The sequence below is a fragment of the Cervus canadensis genome, chromosome 26 (assembly GCF_019320065.1).
Source record: "Cervus canadensis isolate Bull #8, Minnesota chromosome 26, ASM1932006v1, whole genome shotgun sequence".
NCBI lineage: Eukaryota > Metazoa > Chordata > Mammalia > Artiodactyla > Cervidae > Cervus > Cervus canadensis.
Window position 1 is genome coordinate 1,622,378 of NC_057411.1, and position 16,520 is coordinate 1,638,897.

Consider the following 16,520-nt stretch of genomic DNA (forward strand, 5'->3'; position numbering starts at 1 on the left):
TGCTAAAGTTTGGGGTCAGCAGATAGGATTACAAATAAAGGTCTCTACAAGAATAATGTAGGACTGCTCCAAAATGCAAAATAATTTCCCAGAAAATCGCAAACCATCAGTTCCCTGTGAGGCCTCACAAGCTTTATCACAAAAATCAATAGCTTGTGAAGAGCTTTAGCCAAAATGTGCATAGCAAAATAAAATTTGGAGAGGACTCTTGAGAGTTCCTTGGATTCTCAAAGAGAGAGATCAAACCAGTCAATCCTAAAGGAAATCAATCCTGAATATTCATTAGAAGAACTGATGCTGAAACTGAAGCTCCAATACTTTGGTCCCATGATGCAAACAGCTAACTCATTAAAAAAGACCCTCATGCTGGGAAAGATTGAAGGCAGGAGGAGAAGGGGACGACAGAGGATGAGATGGATGGATGGCATCACTAACTAATGGACATGAGTTTGAGCAAACTCCAGGAGATGGTGAAGGACAGGGAAGCCTGGCATGCTGCAGTCTACGGGGTGGCAGGGTCAGACACGACCAAGCGACTGAACAACAACAAAAATGAAATAGCACGTTTGCACTCTGGTTGGACTATAAGGAGTAAATTATGCCTTCTCACCTTAGCTGACTTTCTGTGGGCAGCTGTCCTGTCACTTCCCAAAATAAGACAGTAGCTCTTAGATCTTTGATTTAAACCCTTACATCACTTTCTCAAAGACGTCATTCTTTTTCTTTCCTTCCATATTCTTTCTTCCCTTCCTAGTTCATGACATTAACAATCTAAGTCGGACCGGGAACCAATAGTCCTCTTCTCTCCAGCTTCTGCTTGACTTCATGCTCTTGTTTTCACCCTTCTCTAGCCATGACACTTCAGAGGTGAACAGGACAGTCTCTGTCTTCAAGGAGGTTTCTATCCTCTCTCCTTTGACCCTGAGATCCTGTGTTGCCCCATCTTGCTGAAAGGTAACGGCCTGTTTAACTTGTCTTGGCTTCAAGTCAAGGTAACTGTTGTCAGATTTTAGGTTGGCTTGTTTATATTAAAAACCCATGGACAAATAATGTATATAAAATAAAAGCAAGACATGTCCAGCAGTTTTTTGAGAAAAGATCAGGAGCTATTTTAGACCATCACCACTAGAGGGCACTAGACCCAGCACAAGTCCTCAATCTCCTCTTCTGCTACCTGTCTTCATCCCCTCTGCTCTTAGCGCAACCCAACTGTATGCTTCTAAATACAGAGCTCTCTGGCACATACAAGAGATCTGGGAAGAACTGAGACTTGTCTGCTATAGAACATTGGAATTCCTGAAGTAGGTTTTGTACTCTTCTTACAGGTGGAGCTCAGGCCCCATCTTACTGGTTTCAAACCCGGCCCCAAACAGGGATTCTGACAGTGAACTCAAGGCTCTAGAGACAGACACAGCTGAGCCTGAGGGAGTCTAAGAGTCGGTATGGGGGTGCCAGGAATCCATAAGCAATAAACAAAATTGTCAGTCTTACCATATCCTGCTCATAAGCATATTAAATGCCTCTTCTGCTTTCTCGTAGTTTCTACACATCATGGCCCTGTTCTGACTTTATTTACAGGTTAGGAAAAAATGAGGTCCGGATTCATCCAAAGCTTCTTCTAAGAACCCTCCTTGGCATCCAGCCCCTCGCCAGCATCCCCTCCGGGTGGGGGTCACTGCAGATCAGCGCGGTCTCAGGACACTCCTGACGACCTTGAATTGGCTCTTTTTCCTTTGCAGCCACAAGGTCAGCAGCCGCAGGCTGACACCAGGAAGCAGCTGACCTCTCAGTCCAGCAAGTGCTGACTCCACGCTCTCCAGCCAGACCGCCGGGACTAGAGCTGTGGTTCGCAAGTGTGTTTAAAGCTCAGAGAGACCACACGCTGTGCGGGAAGCATGGGGGCCTTCAGTAAGAGGCTGTTAGAACTTAAACAGGATCAGGCTTTGGTTTGGCGATTTGCGGGAGGGCTCAAGGAACAGGGTTTAGCTCTGGACCGGGTACTGTCAGGAAGCGGGGCTAGCCCTTTGCTTGTGTATCTTAATAGATCTCACCCAGGACAGATGGGAGTGGTGTTGACACCATCACCGGTCCAGCAGCAACAGTGACCGGGATCTGGTCTGGGAGGGAGGCTGGTATTTTGTGGTTTTCAGTGATCTGGTTTTTGTCCACACTTGGGCAAACTTACAAAGTGGTCTTATTTATCATTTCATTTCATTGTGGTCACATCATGACCTTGTCTGAGGTTGGTGTCCTGTGAGATTGTTTATGTCTAGGAAACAGCACAGCCCATCTCCAGACAACATCCCAGGCATAATTGTCACTGGCTCTCTGGCTACTGGGGCTTTTTTTTTGTTTTTCTTCACTCAGCTCTTTTTAGTCTTGTGTTTTATGGAAGATGTTGTGGGGATTAGATTGAATGAAATAGTAAAGCACACTACCCCACAACTTCCTATTTAAGTGACTTAGCTCTCATGGGCTTTCTGTTGTCTTGGCAACTGCATCTCTATCTCCCTTGAGGACCTACAGAGAAGGGTCCCTCTGCCAAACACCACTTTAGCACCCCAACCCCGACATTATGACCAACATCTGACTCAGGTGACAAAGTCCTAACACCATCCAAGCGGGAAGCCACAGTCAGGACTTGAACTCGGACCTTCTGCTTCCTGACCCTCTGCCTTTCGCACACGCCACCGTGATGGCACCAGTGAATGCCAGCCCACACTGGAACCTGGATTTGTGATTCCAAGTCCAGCGGGGCTTTCTCACACTGCTACTGAATCAAGTCTTAAGTTTTACTATTAGGGATCAAAGTGAGGAGGACACAAAGGGCTTCAAGGCCGTAGGTTGCCTGTCAGCTAGGGGCACTTGTGGGGCTCCCTGGGGTCCCCCTTGACCCTGCAGGGCAAAGGCACAGACCAGGACAGACACTGCAGTGACATCTGAGGTCAGAAGCTATGCAGTCACGTTAGAAGGTAATCATCAGTATGCTCCTATTTTTTTGTTTGGGGTTTTATCTTTAGCGGTCTTTTCTAAGATTTTTTTTTTTTTTTTTTTTACATAGACCATTTTTAAAGCCTTTATTGAATTTGTTACAATATTGCTTCTGTTCCATGTTTTGTTTTGGTTTTTGGCCTTAAGGCATGTGAGGTCTTAGCTCCCCGGCCAAGGATGGATGGAATCTGTACCCCTTGGAAGTCCCTGTAGGTCTCTATCCTTTCCTTCCTCTTTTGTTCCCTTCTCTTGTGGTTTGATGACTATCTGTAGTGTTATTTGGGTTGCTTTTTCTTTTTCATGTATCAGCTGTAGTTTGGGGGTTTGCTGTTTCATGAGGTTTCAACAGAGCAGTCTCTCTCTATATACAAACGTTAGGCGGGCTTCAACATTTTCCCCTCCTCTTACCCCCTGAGATTCACCCTCTGCCAACTTACTTACATTCTGTACCAATTCCATTTGAAGGCAGATTCTGCCATGAGCTGCTGCTTCTTAACCTTCCCAGACCCCTCGAGTCTGACACAAAGATCAGGTCAGTCAATGAATGTCCAGGAGGAAGGTTTCTCTCCCTTCTACAATCTTCACCCCTTCTTCTGCTGGAGCCTCATAAGTCCACGTTGGCACTGGCAACATATTTAAGCTAATTTATACTTATTTTTTGTTTTCTGGGCTTTGGGGCAAGAGAGGTGGGAAAACATGCAGAAACAATTTCTTCTCAAAGACAGTTTTCAAATTGTTCTATGGGATTGGTGGGGGTGCGAGGAGGTCTTATAACCCATCAGGATACATTCTGGTGCCCCTCAGCAGGGGAAGCAGGCAATCTCAAGTCAAGACGGCCTCTACAGTGAAGAGACAGCTTTCTGTGGAAGACATGACGGCTCGCTCTCAAATTTTTCTTGTGTTTATTTTCATTTATCTCAGCACAGAATGTTCTCTCAGGCAAGGTCAACCAAGAGACACTCTGAAATACAAATACAGTTGAGTTGGATCATAGAAGGAGGGCTTGGTTAAATACATAGAAATGGTGGTTTCAACTATTCTTCCTGCCAAGTCAAATCTACATCTCAGTTTTCTTCTCCAAGCTCCCTGACTATGAGGAGGAGGTAAGAAAAGATTTCCACCCACAGCACAAATGCTTAACCTTCCTGAGCAGTTTCTGTCGAATTCCACGCCTCCCTGATACAGCCCATATGCTCGCTCACTTGAGGGAGGGGGGAAAAAGTGAAAGACACATCGATGTAACTTGTATGATACCCTCAAGGTTGTTAATAAATACTTTATTATGAATCATCACATGGATAAGAAGCACAAAATTAGGGACTTTTTTTTTTTGTTTTTTTTTTTTTACAAAATCTCATGTCATTTCTGACTTTGGTGTCTCAGAACCAGAGTGAAGCTATCTAACATTTATTGTAAGCTCCTAATGTGTTTTGTTCAAAGCAGTATTAAAACAATGGAATCCAAAAAGGGAGCACAGGTTGAAAGGTCAGTAAAATGGCTTGAAAACTCATGCTGGTTTGATTTGGTTAAGTAGGTTAGGCTCTAATTATTTGGTAGTCACAGAAGGAGATTTTTTTAGATAATTTATTCATAAAATCCCATTAAGATTTTCAATATTCTGGCTCTTTTAACATGAGCATTAACAAGCAAAATGCCCGAGTCCATCACTGTAACATAATGGATTTACGCGTTGTTTTAAAAATCCCTACTACAAGGAGCTAAAAGGCAGCAGGTGAGGAGGAAAGTGGGGACTCCAAGAAGGTGACCTGAGGGCAAGAAAGAACTGGCTGCTTCACCCACAGCACCAGCGGCATCGGTGCCCGTTTGCACCAGAAGACCCAGCCCAATTACCACAATGTGCCAGGCTGTGATGGCTTCCACTGCTCACGCTATTTCCACAATTTAAATTTCTCTTCCACAGAACTTTTTTTTCCCCGAGGCAGGACACTAGAAAGGGGACCCTGTCTGCTTCACCTTTTTACCTCCCAGGTCCTGTCCCCTGCTAGCACTTACAGGAGCTAAGTGATGTCATCACTAAAAACCTCTCCAATCTCCATGCTGCGCTTAGCTGCTCAGTTGTGTCCGGCTCTGCGCCCACCAGGCTCCTCTGTTCACAGGGTTCTCTGGGCAAGGACCCCGGAGTGGGCTGCCAAGTCCTCCTCCAGGAGATCTTCCTGACCCGGGGACTGAACCCATGTCTCCCGAGTCTCCCTCGGGGGAAAAATGATTTAGAAGCCTTTTCATCTTCACGGGGATACAGGACATGGAAATGGAAGGCTTCATCCTGTTCAAGGAGTTTGAAGTCTCAGTGAATAGGAGGACGGAAATTTGGAGAAACGGGCACTTCTCACGCCCCAGAAACTATCTTGTGCTGGTGGCCACAGGCTTATCCCATAAACCTTTCTGGCAGATGGACAAAAGGAGGCCGAGAAAGAAACACACTATTCCCGAGGTCTTCCATCCCACGGCCTTGGTGGAGGACGGAGGCGCTTCCCCATCCAGGCTGTCGCAGCTCAGCCAGGTTCACCTGAGCTGCTCTAAGATGGATGGAACCCGGGAGACTTCAAGGCACATTGCTCTGCTCTTGGCCTATGTGGTTTTACTCCCATCACTGGGCCCAGGAAAATGTATTCAGATGACAATCTCCTGTCCACACAGGGACCCCTTGAAGTTAACTGTTGGGGGAAAAAAACCGTAGGCATTTTAACAGCAAGCTTGTGTATCAGCCCCGGGGAGCCACATGCTGAGACCACCAGAAACGGGCCCGCACTGCCCCGCCCCAGGTAGGCAGTGGTGGGACTGCTGCGCCCCCCGATGGGGTCTATGCGGCTCAGACCCTGCCCAGAAGCCCGTGGCTGCTGCCAGTGCTGGGGGCAGGAGAAAGCCACACCGACTCTCTCCTAGAAACCTGATGCCCACAAGATCAATGAGCTGGAAGCCACTGCCTTATTTTTAGAATGGATCTTTTATTTCATAATCAATAAAGGGCATTTCCTATGCAAAATCTCAGCTAAGCAATTCATTACGCCTAATATACCTACCCTAATTCTCTTTTCCACTGATACTCTCAATTTGCTCTTCCCCAGACCCAGGTTTCTGGATTGTGTTGCTCTTTCTCATTCAAAAAAGTGGTGAGTAACCTCCAGAACCCTAACTTTCTGAACCTCGACAGTAGTGGCAACTTTACTACGATAACCAGAATATCCTCTACAATGCTTCAAAATCAGGCTTGGACTGATTACCTGGACACGAGACTTGCCAATGACTCACATTTTACAAAAAGGATTTTAAATCCATGTGTGTTAACACTACCCAGATATAATTCTCTAGGAAGAGAATTCCTCTTTATTTTTCTGTCAACAACTTTAGAGGCAGGGTATTAAACTGATTGAAGTTTCACAAGATTGACATTATTGCTTAAAGTGCTTGAATTGGTTACATTTAAAAAAAAAAGGTACAGATTATTTTAAATAAAAACTAAAAAAAAAAATTTTTTTTTAGCAACAAAGTCAAATGTGCCACACAAATGCAGTAACTATTTTGGTTACACAGAAATGGAAGCCAGAAATAAATTAATGTAATGCTGGAAAACAAATTTAATTAGGCAGAAACGTAGGAAATAACTTTCCCTGACCCATGCCACTTACATGAGTGAATCACACTAGCGCTGATAAATGCCTTGACCATATAATAGCAGACGAGGGCAAAACATTTAGTGCACAATATTTTAATACACATGAACATACAAAGTTGATCAAAATGCAATGTTTATAGATAAAATCCATCTTTGTAATAAAGCTACACTCCAATATCTAAAATAAGCCCTAAGCTCCAGTTATAACATAGTTCATTGTTAGGCATGCCCATGAAAATTAAGGGTATCCATGAAAATAAATGCATAGGGACCATTTCTGTCATTTTTTCCCCATTTCATCTGAAATCCAAAATATACCAAGCTATAAAACCAATATGACTGGCTTCCTCGACAAAGCACCACTCTCTTCTGTTTTTGCTCCTTGGCTCTCTTCAAACCAGCTCACTTCGTGTTTCTTCGGAATGGAAAATGCATCAGAATGACAAGACTGGGCATCAGCATTCTACCAATATTTACTTTTAAACAAATAACATTTTAGCACACTGTATCATAATCTAGACGTTAAACAAGGAAGTAACCAATAAAGCAAACATTCCTTCTCTTCTGAAAGTGGAAAACACTGTAACTTATTTTAAAACACCCAGCAGTTAAAAGAAATACAGCAAGCCTGCCCATTCCTGCCAGAAAAATGAGACACAAAAACCCTGGCCATTTGAGGGACTATTGCTGAGCTTTTGTGCTATCGTTCACCTCAGAATGGTCTCACACGTCCCACACCATCCCTGCTTCACACAACGAATGAGGGATGAAAATGAAGAAGTGTTATGTGCTCTAGTCTTCACATAAAGTGAAATGACTTGGGAGGATGTAGCTGCCTAGTGTTTCTTTCACTTGTTAAAGAAGAAGGGGGAAGATGATCCCAGATAGTGCTAAAGTTTAAAAAACTGATGGAGTGTTGGTGGATAAGTGTATTTTTATCTCAATTTTCTTTTTCCTGCACCACATGACCATGTTAATGTCTTTATTATCTTCAATATTTATGCAAACATTTATCCATGAATACTGAATTTTAACTGACCTTTTCTACTAAAAGGAATTATTTCAGCTAAATCACTGAGAAAAACTTTTTACTCATCCAAAAAGCCCCAAAAGTACTGAATTTATGACTTAGCACTCAGATAATACTTCTGTAAGGGGCTTGCCTAGTGGTCACCAGTAAAGAACCTGCCTGCCAATGCAGGAGACTTGGGTACGATCAGTGGGTTGGGAAGATCCCTTGGAGAAGGAAAACCACTTCAGTATTCTTGCTGGAAAAGTCCCATGGACAGAGAAGCCTGGAAGGCCACACTCCATGGGGTCACAAAGTCGGACATGACTTCGAAACTAAACAGCAAATTAGTTCTATAGGTTTTCAATTGAAACTTTCTTCCTAATAAATTAGCTTCAAGAGTTACTTAAAAGATAATTTTAACAGTGTTTCTCATGTATCAGTTCCAACTATATTAGGGATCGGCCATCATTTTTTTAAACTTTGCAACCTGCAAATATATGGATTATGTATAGTATAAACAGCTCCCTGTATCAGTCACCTTCAAATGAAAAGCATCTCTTCTAAAAACAGGATAAAAATTCACCTTCCAGGTAAGCGATTACTGCATAAGTCTTGTGGAGGGAAAAAAGACAAAATATTTATAAATATGAATTCACCTCTAAACAAGGCAAGGTATATTTTCATCACTTGTATAAAACAATAATGTGAAGATCACCCTGCTTTTGTCTTCTCCAGTGAAAAGTAAAACATTTCACTTCAAGCATGAACAGATGAAGTGTGGCATGCTTATGGAAGTTGTGAGCGATAAACAGTTCAAGATACTTCAAAGATAAAGAAATCCAGTTTTCATCTAGATAAAGTGCTATGCTCTTCTTAATTGTTGCAAAATGGCCAGTAACATTTTCAATCTCAATTTTAGTTCACATTATGCCAAAAGTTTGCGTGTTCCTTCGCTGATGTATTAGGTAACAAAATAACAGGTTCACAGTATATTATAGTGTATGGAAGTCGGCACTCTTCCCACAGGAAGCTGAGATCTACAACTCATAGATTTGTAGGAAACCAAAAACCTGCTCAACAGCAAAACAGCATATCGAACCTTTTAATAAAAGGCATCGATACTCAAATGATTCAATAAATACACATACAACAAAAGTGAAAAAAAAAAAAAAAGTAAAACTATGGTGAGATGAGGTTCTTCCGAAAAACTCCGTCTTGTCAAACATCCTGGGAACCTGAGCCAAAGAAAGGCTGCCACTTTGTTCATCCCACCACCTGCCCACTGACACTTCCTCTGACCCACCTGCATCCCCAGCTAACTCCAGGATCTCCTCCGGAGAAGGTTCCATGGTAGCCCTGGGCTTGCCAGGACCTGAAATGCTGAAATATGAACTGTTGTACAGTGTGGCTGATGGGAGGACAGGTGCAGCGCCTTTGTTCTTCCTGGGAAAGGACGGTGTCAGGGCTGCCTGGCTAAGGAGAGCTGGGTTGGTGGCAGTCCCCGGGGGTCTCAGCCCTACCGCCTCGGACCACAGAACACCAGCGGGGTTGCAAAGATACCCTGGAAAGCTTAGCAGCGCCGGATAAAGGAGAGATACAACTCACAGGACAGAAGAGCATCACTAAAAACAAAGAGCACAGAGCTATTTTCCTGAAACTTGGTTTTGGTAGAAAGAGAAGAAAAGCAACTTTCCACTGTGCACAAAACTTCCTCCTCTCGGCTTCGCCTGCCCTGAGCTCCTCGCCTCCTCAGCCCCTGGAATTGTAATGGCCGGGTGGGCACAGCCCTGGGCATCCTCGAACAGCTTCTCTTCACCCTGTTCCACCGGGAAGATGAATTCAGTTTCGAGGTTACTCACTTTTAAAACATGTTCACTCGAACAAACTTAAAGCTATAGTGGCTGCTCTAAAAGGTAAGCATCTACCCCATTCTTCTGTCCTTCTGTCAGAAAAGAGGCAGAGAAGCTAAATATGGGGAGCAATGTTTCCAGGGACAAGTTAAAGGAATGCATTGAAAGGAGACCCCGGAAGCCATTTAGGAAGATTAGCAAAGACCCCAAATAGACTGTCGATGTTTGTAAGAAATGGCATTCTAATTCAGCCAGACAGTGGCACAGCATGTACCTGATCCTAAAATTAGCAAATGTTACTCATCTAAACCTTACTACAATCTGATTGCAGTTAACTCTACCTCAGACTAACATAAAACCACAAGTAGTGCTGCTTGTAGAAAAATGAAGGGGAAGAGAGTCACGCAGCCAGACCACCGAGACTTGGAGCGATGCCATTCGCTGGTGGTCCGCTGGAGAGGAGGGACGTCTGCAGAGAAACCAGGTCCGAGTGCATCTTCCCTCACTCGAGTTAGTTCCACAGTCCTGTAAGTTATTCTCTTGACTGATAGAATAAAATATATCCAGATTCTGAATTTTTTGATATATCTGATGTCAGGCCATAGAATTCTTCAATAGCTTGGGCATCTATTTTCTGCAAGAAAAAGAGAAATGAAACAACACAGTGGTTTCACATGATTACTGGGAGAAGGAAAGAAGGGCTAGTGGGATGTACAAGAAAATGTAAGAAACACCGTCATAAAATTGGGAACTTTCAACAGCAAATGGGTAACTCCACAGACCTGACCGAGAGAGCATGACGACATACACTGCAAATCACTGGGGAAGAACGCCACCCTTTCGACTACTAGCAACCACAGGACTTCTGTCTTTCCAGCAGTAAGCTGTGGGAGCTCTTGGGAATAAGCATAATTCATTCAGGTCATCAAAGCTTACTCCCTTTGGTGCTACCTTAGGTGGCTGAAACAGACCATGTCTTTGAGTGTGGAAGTCTCTCCGGCTAGTGTTCCTTCGCAACAAAACCAATATATGGACTATTCTGGTGTCATATAAAGAATTCTAGGTTGAACAGAGTGAAAAAAAAATTTAAATAATAATATCAGAAAATTTTGGTATAATAAAAGGATTTTAATACAACTTTGAAGTTTATTATTTGGTCCCACTGTGGGCTTTAGTCCCTGTAGGAAAGAGGACTTCCGTGTAAACATGACTTACAATGGTAAGGAGGTCCCATGTCTGTGGTCGATCAGTTAACAAAAACACAGTATTGATGAGTCCATGATCACACCCCTTCTCCCCTTCCAGAGAGGGTAGGGAGCAGCAGAATGTAGTTCTAAGAGAAATGTAAGCTGTTTTCAAGTCAGATGACAGGAATACAGGCCTATTTTAGAAAATGTCCACATGCACACATCCCAAAACATGGTCTCTGCCCCACCTCCCTCGGATATAATCATCTGCATACCAACCTCTACAATGTCGTCGTCAAACAAAAGCCAGAAGCCATGACTTTTCACGATAGTAATATAATGCCCACGATTAGGACCACTGGAAAAGAACAAACAGAAGAATGTTAGTAAGTTAACATTTACTTCTTTACGAAGCTCTATGTAGCTCTTTATATGCAATGACTTTTTGGGGCGGGGGGGAAAAAACAACTATCACTCGGACAGAGAACTTGGAATAGGTCATGTCCACATCCACATGTCTTTGGCCACAACTCACAGAGAGACACCTGGGTGCTGACTGTGCTGGGCTTAAGGGAAGATGAATAAAGCCTCTGTCTTGGAAGGATTCGCAATCCACTGGGGAAAACAGACATTCAAATTCAACAAATATTAACACATAATTACTGTACACCCACTGTGTTCCATCTAGGTCCATTCAGGCAGCTAGGAAAAAAAAAAAAAAAAAAAGGCAGTGAATGGGGGCTTCCCTGGTGGTCCAGGGACTCCGTGCCCCCAGTGCAGAGGCCTGGGTTTGAGTCCTGGTCAGGGAACTAGATCCCAGGTGCCAAACGGAGTTCGCAGGACATTCAGCATGGTGCAGCTAAGACCAGGCGGTGCAGCCAAATAAATAAATAAATAAGTATTAAGGTGGAGAAAAGCCTCTCCTCTTCTGCTGAAACCAACAAAACAAGCAGTGAATGAAACAAAGTCCTGCCTTTCCTGAGGTGAGGGTTGGAGTGGTAATAAACTAAAACACAAATGTATTTCCAGCGGTGATACATGCTGAAGAATATAGCAGGGCAATGGGTTCGTAAGCGATAGAGGGAAGGTGCTATAGTGATGACACGAAATGTGAGCAGAGGGAATTTCCCTGAAGGGAAGGAGTGTGTGTGTGTGTGTGTGTGTGTGTGTGTGTGTGTGTGTGTGTGTGTGTGTGTGTGTGTGTGTGTGTGTGTGTGTGTGTGTGTGTGTGTGTGTGTGTGTGTGTGTGTAGGGAAGGAGTGTGTGTGTGTGTGTGTGTGTAGCCATGAGACCACATGATGGAAGTTTCAGGAATGGAGGACAGCAAGTGCAAGGCCTAGGGAATGGGCAGGGGTGGGAACAGTGCAATCAGGGAACAGCAAGGAAGCCAAAGCCAAGTGGGGCGCGGTGGAGGACGGTCAGGAATGGGCGACTGCGGTTAAGATTATGGACTTCACTGTGAATGAGCCGGGAAGACACTCGGAACTTTGAGGAGTGATGTGATCTGATTCAAGTTTTAGAAAGATATTAAACCAAAATGTATAATAACAAGTAGGAAAACCAAAAGGTACATTATTACACACCACAGGAAAAAGTAGACCGAACAGCCAAACAGCTTCTCCTATGAAGTCAGATTTGCACAATTGAGGGAGTTTTTAGCTCTCACTCTAGAGTTTTGTTTTCTCAATGCATCATCAAAGTTGGAAAGCTGAATCTGTCTTAGTCTGCTTTTTCTTTGCCACACTGCACAGCATGCGGGATGTCAGCTCCCCAGCCAAGGATCGAACCCACATCCCATGCATTTGAAGTGCAGGGCCTTAACCACTGGGGCCCCAGGGCAGTCCCTTCAGTTTGCTTTCTTTGAATAAAAGATGCCCCAGAGGATGGTTCTCACCTTTCTCCAGCCACTCTCTCCCCTCCCCCTGAGCTCCAGCTCACGGGCCACCTCCATTTTCACACACACCAGCGTTCTCAGCTTGGGTCTCTGTGCCGGCTGCAGCTCTGCCTGAAAGTCTCCTCACTCACGTCTGCATTCTTGCCTCTTTTTACTCCTTGGGCGGGCTTCAGCTCAAATGTCATCTCAGGAGAGAAACCTTTGCTGACCACCTTCCCTAAAGGGGCGCCTCCCACTGCTCTGTCATCGCCCTGGTCCTCACCCCTGTGTGTGCTCAGTCACGTCTGACCGTGTGTGACCCCACTGACTGTAGCCGCCAGGTCCTCTGGTCACGGGGATTCTCCTCGCAAGAATGCTGTAGTAGGCTGCCATTTCCTAGTATATACATAGAGTCGGACAGGACTTATTGACTAAACCACCAGGAACATAGAATATACATAGCATATACATAATATATGGGATTCCCTGGTAGCTCAGCTGGTAAAGAATCCACCTGCAATGCAAGAGACCCTAGTTCGATCCCTGGGCCAGAAAGATACCCTGGAGAAGGGATAGGCTACCCACTCCAGAATTCTTGGGTTTCCCTGGTGGCTTAGATGGTAAACAATCTGTCTGCAATGAGGGAGACCTGGGTTTGATCCCTGGGTTGGGAAGATCCCCTGGAGGAATGCATGGTTAAATCAAAGAATACTGTTAAAGAACCCTTAGAATGAATAAATAGAAAATAGATGTATGTGTATGTGTGCTCAGTCACTCAGTTGTGTCCACCCCTTTGGGACCCCATGGACTATAGCTCCTCTGTCCATGGAATTCTCCAGGCAAGAATACTGGAGTGGGTTGCCATTACCTCCTCCAGGGGATCTTCCCAACCCTTAGGTTCTTTAAAATAATTAGCAGTTAGAAGTATTCTTCAGGAGGAAATAGAAAGGTGGCTTGTAACTGACCAACAAGTACAACTTTCTGAGAACATAAGACAATAACATGTGACGTGTGGCTCTGCATGGGACAAAACAGGGCTGCTTCAGGCAGGTTACAGTTTCAGATTCCATCCACCCGGCAGAGGAAAGGGAATCACTCCATCCCTCCCCGTGGGACCACGCATCCTCTTGGTAATGGTCTGTTTACTGCCATCCCATCCAGGTGGGTGGAGAGGAAAAGACACCTGCTCTGTGACAGGCCCCAATCTGAAACCTACAAGGGCGACAGCAATGTCGGTCCCAGGGAGGGGATGCAAACCCATCCCAGCTGAGCAAATGATAGCAACAGGTGAATTTTCAGTAGTTTTCAAGACTTACACCAAATTATACAATAAAAAATATTTCCTCAAGACTTCCAGAAAAAACACTTTGCTTCTCCATATCTAGGGGACTTCTCTCCACTCTTTTTTTTTTTTTGATTATGTACTTATTATAGAATACAGGGGAAAGGCTTAAAACTGCCCAAAGAACACTTAAGAATACATTTTAATTATTCAAATGCCAAAAAAGTATTAAATTCCATCCACTGCTTCCAGTCTTTATTTAGGTATCTTAAAACACTTTTGCGATCATGCTATATGCATGGTTTTTTAAAAATTAAAATTACAGCACGTTTACTTTTCCATGTGATTTCAAATTCCTTGTATCTAATAGAGATTTATTATTTCCCTTATGAGAGAACATTTAAACTACTATTATGCATTAATTTTATCTTTATTTTTAAATTTATTATTTTACTTTATATAAGTTTAGAGATTCATTTTGAGGTAATAAACTGGAGCTTATGAAATTCCCCAAAGCACCATCAGTACTGAGTTTCACATCCCAGCCCCGCCCCTGAAGGACCGGGCAGAGTCCACATGGCCCAAGGACCACGCCCCCCCTCAACGCGCTCCTTGCCCGCCCTCACCTGCCGCAGTGTACCACCACCGCGACCAGGTCGTACATGCGGTCCAGGTTGACTGCATCGCTGGAGGTGTTGAAGAGCCGGAGCTCCAGCGGGAAGACCACTCGGTAAGAGAGCTTGGTGTACCTGTGGAGCTGCTCCATGTACTTGAACCGCTTGAGGTGCAGGGCCAGAATCATGGGCAGCTTTTTGACCCTCATCCTAAAAAAAACCATGGAGTAGAAAATCAGTGGTACCCAATCCCTGTGAGTGGGACCGATTATACCACCGCCTGCGCAAATGGAGAGCAGGAGGGGGTCCAGCAAACTTCAAACCAGCGAACATCCAATCCACTTGCCAGAATAGAAGGATGCTCGCTTAAACAGAGTCTATTCGCCTAACGGGAGCCGAGTAAGCAGAGAAAAGGGCAGTGGGGCCAGGATGTGGGGGGTGGGGTCATCTGTTTGGTCAAAGGAGACATCCCAGCACTTACGTATCCATAAAAACATGATGCACAATTGCTCTACATCACTGCCCTCTGCCTCCCAGGGAAGAACGATATTTGGATAATCCCTCAACTCTGAGATAATGGAGAGGAGGGGTCAGTTTTTGAGAAAAGCAGGCTGGGGAGAGGACAAGCAGAGGGTGGATTCTGTACATACAGGTTCTGAGAACTGACAGACAGGCACGCCTCAGATACCCACCGCCAACTGGTTACCATCAGATAACCAGGCATGCTGGGCCCATTCTCTCTCCTTACTCCTGGGCTCCTGGCCAAGTCATTTCCCTTTTCTGGCTCTCAGGTTCCTCACTTATAAATTCAGAGATTGATTGGATTAGGGCTATATTTCTCAAAATAGGCTTGTGAGAGCACCAGAGATGTTAGTGGATGCAGGGTTTCTGAGGCCAAGCCAGGATGCTGCTCTCCATTCTGTTCCTAAGTTCCTCCTTGCACATCCACATACCAAAGGCTTTGAGAAATCCTGCAGAAAAGGACTGTCTTTTGTTCGAAGCAGCAGTTCTGCAACTTACACGAACATGAAAAGCTCTTTTTTCAACTAGATGACCATTAAGATTCTTCGGCAAGAAGTCACAAAGACAACAGTTTATGGAGATAACTCTGCTAGAAGAGGATTTTCTGGTTACCTTCGAGGACACCCTCTTTGAAGGTCCTGAATTATTGTAAATGCTGTTCGACGTATGCATATTTTCCATGAATTATTGTTTGTAAAGGACAAATTCAATAGAATATTATTTAGAAATCTATTGAAAAAAATCCTGTTCATAAAAGTAAGCAAAACCACACCATCAGCAGAAACATAAGATTCATGGGGATCCCTATTATTTTTCAGGAACACAGCATTTTAATGTATAAAACTTTCAGGGTTGAATAGAATATGCCTTCATGCTCCACTAGAAGACCCAAGATGGCCTGAGGCAGACTTAGTTTAGATTATATGGATGGGGACAGAGATAAGCTCCCCAACCACTAATGAATGTTAATTCCCATCTGCCAGCACAATGACTAACCTTTCTCCAGTTCTGAGGCACCAAAGAAAGATGTGCATGTCTGGGGAGGAAGGACTGGGAGGCTGGTAAGAGAAACTCGTTCAGCTTCAGCTCTAGACCCCTCATGGTTTTAGATGGTAGGAATGGGCATCTGTGAGTTATCCTGAATATGCCACAAACCATGGGCAGGGTAAGCTTAACTCATGGTAAAGCTTCACAGGATAGTGAAAATGTCAAGTTTCTTGGCTTCTGGGGACAGAACACAGGGAAGGACTGGTTATTCCACATTGTTCAAGAGCTGTAACTGGCCAGTGCTGGTACAAAGATGGGCAACCTTGGGTCTTGTATCAACTCTGAATATGATAACTTTTTTATTACCCATCCATAGACTAATGTTATTGATTTCCTCATGATTCCTTATTAAATGATTAGTATTACTTGTCTCTTCTCCCTTCTAAATAAGCAGTTCCAACATTAGGCAATACTAACAGTATTACTGGGTGACCACTATGTGTTATGTACCATGCCGAGTCCTTTTTATAGGTCACCTGTAATCCTAAGAGGACAGCGATCACACTCG

The 16,520-nt window shown here is 44.2% G+C and overlaps 1 protein-coding gene across 1 annotated transcript in view; it reads right to left on the reverse strand.

Moving 5' to 3' along the window:
• Window positions 1-6,318: 6,318 nt before the first annotated feature.
• Window positions 6,319-16,520, reverse strand: part of USP46 (ubiquitin specific peptidase 46) — a 62,903-nt gene continuing 52,701 nt past the window's right edge. Inside the window, exons 7-9 of the mRNA XM_043447761.1 lie at window positions 14,456-14,653; window positions 10,954-11,032; window positions 6,319-10,121 (exon numbers count right to left, since the gene is read on the reverse strand). Of these exons, the coding sequence (XP_043303696.1) occupies window positions 10,020-10,121; window positions 10,954-11,032; window positions 14,456-14,653 (379 nt within the window). The 3' untranslated portion in view covers window positions 6,319-10,019. The remainder of the gene's footprint in view (window positions 10,122-10,953; window positions 11,033-14,455; window positions 14,654-16,520) is intronic.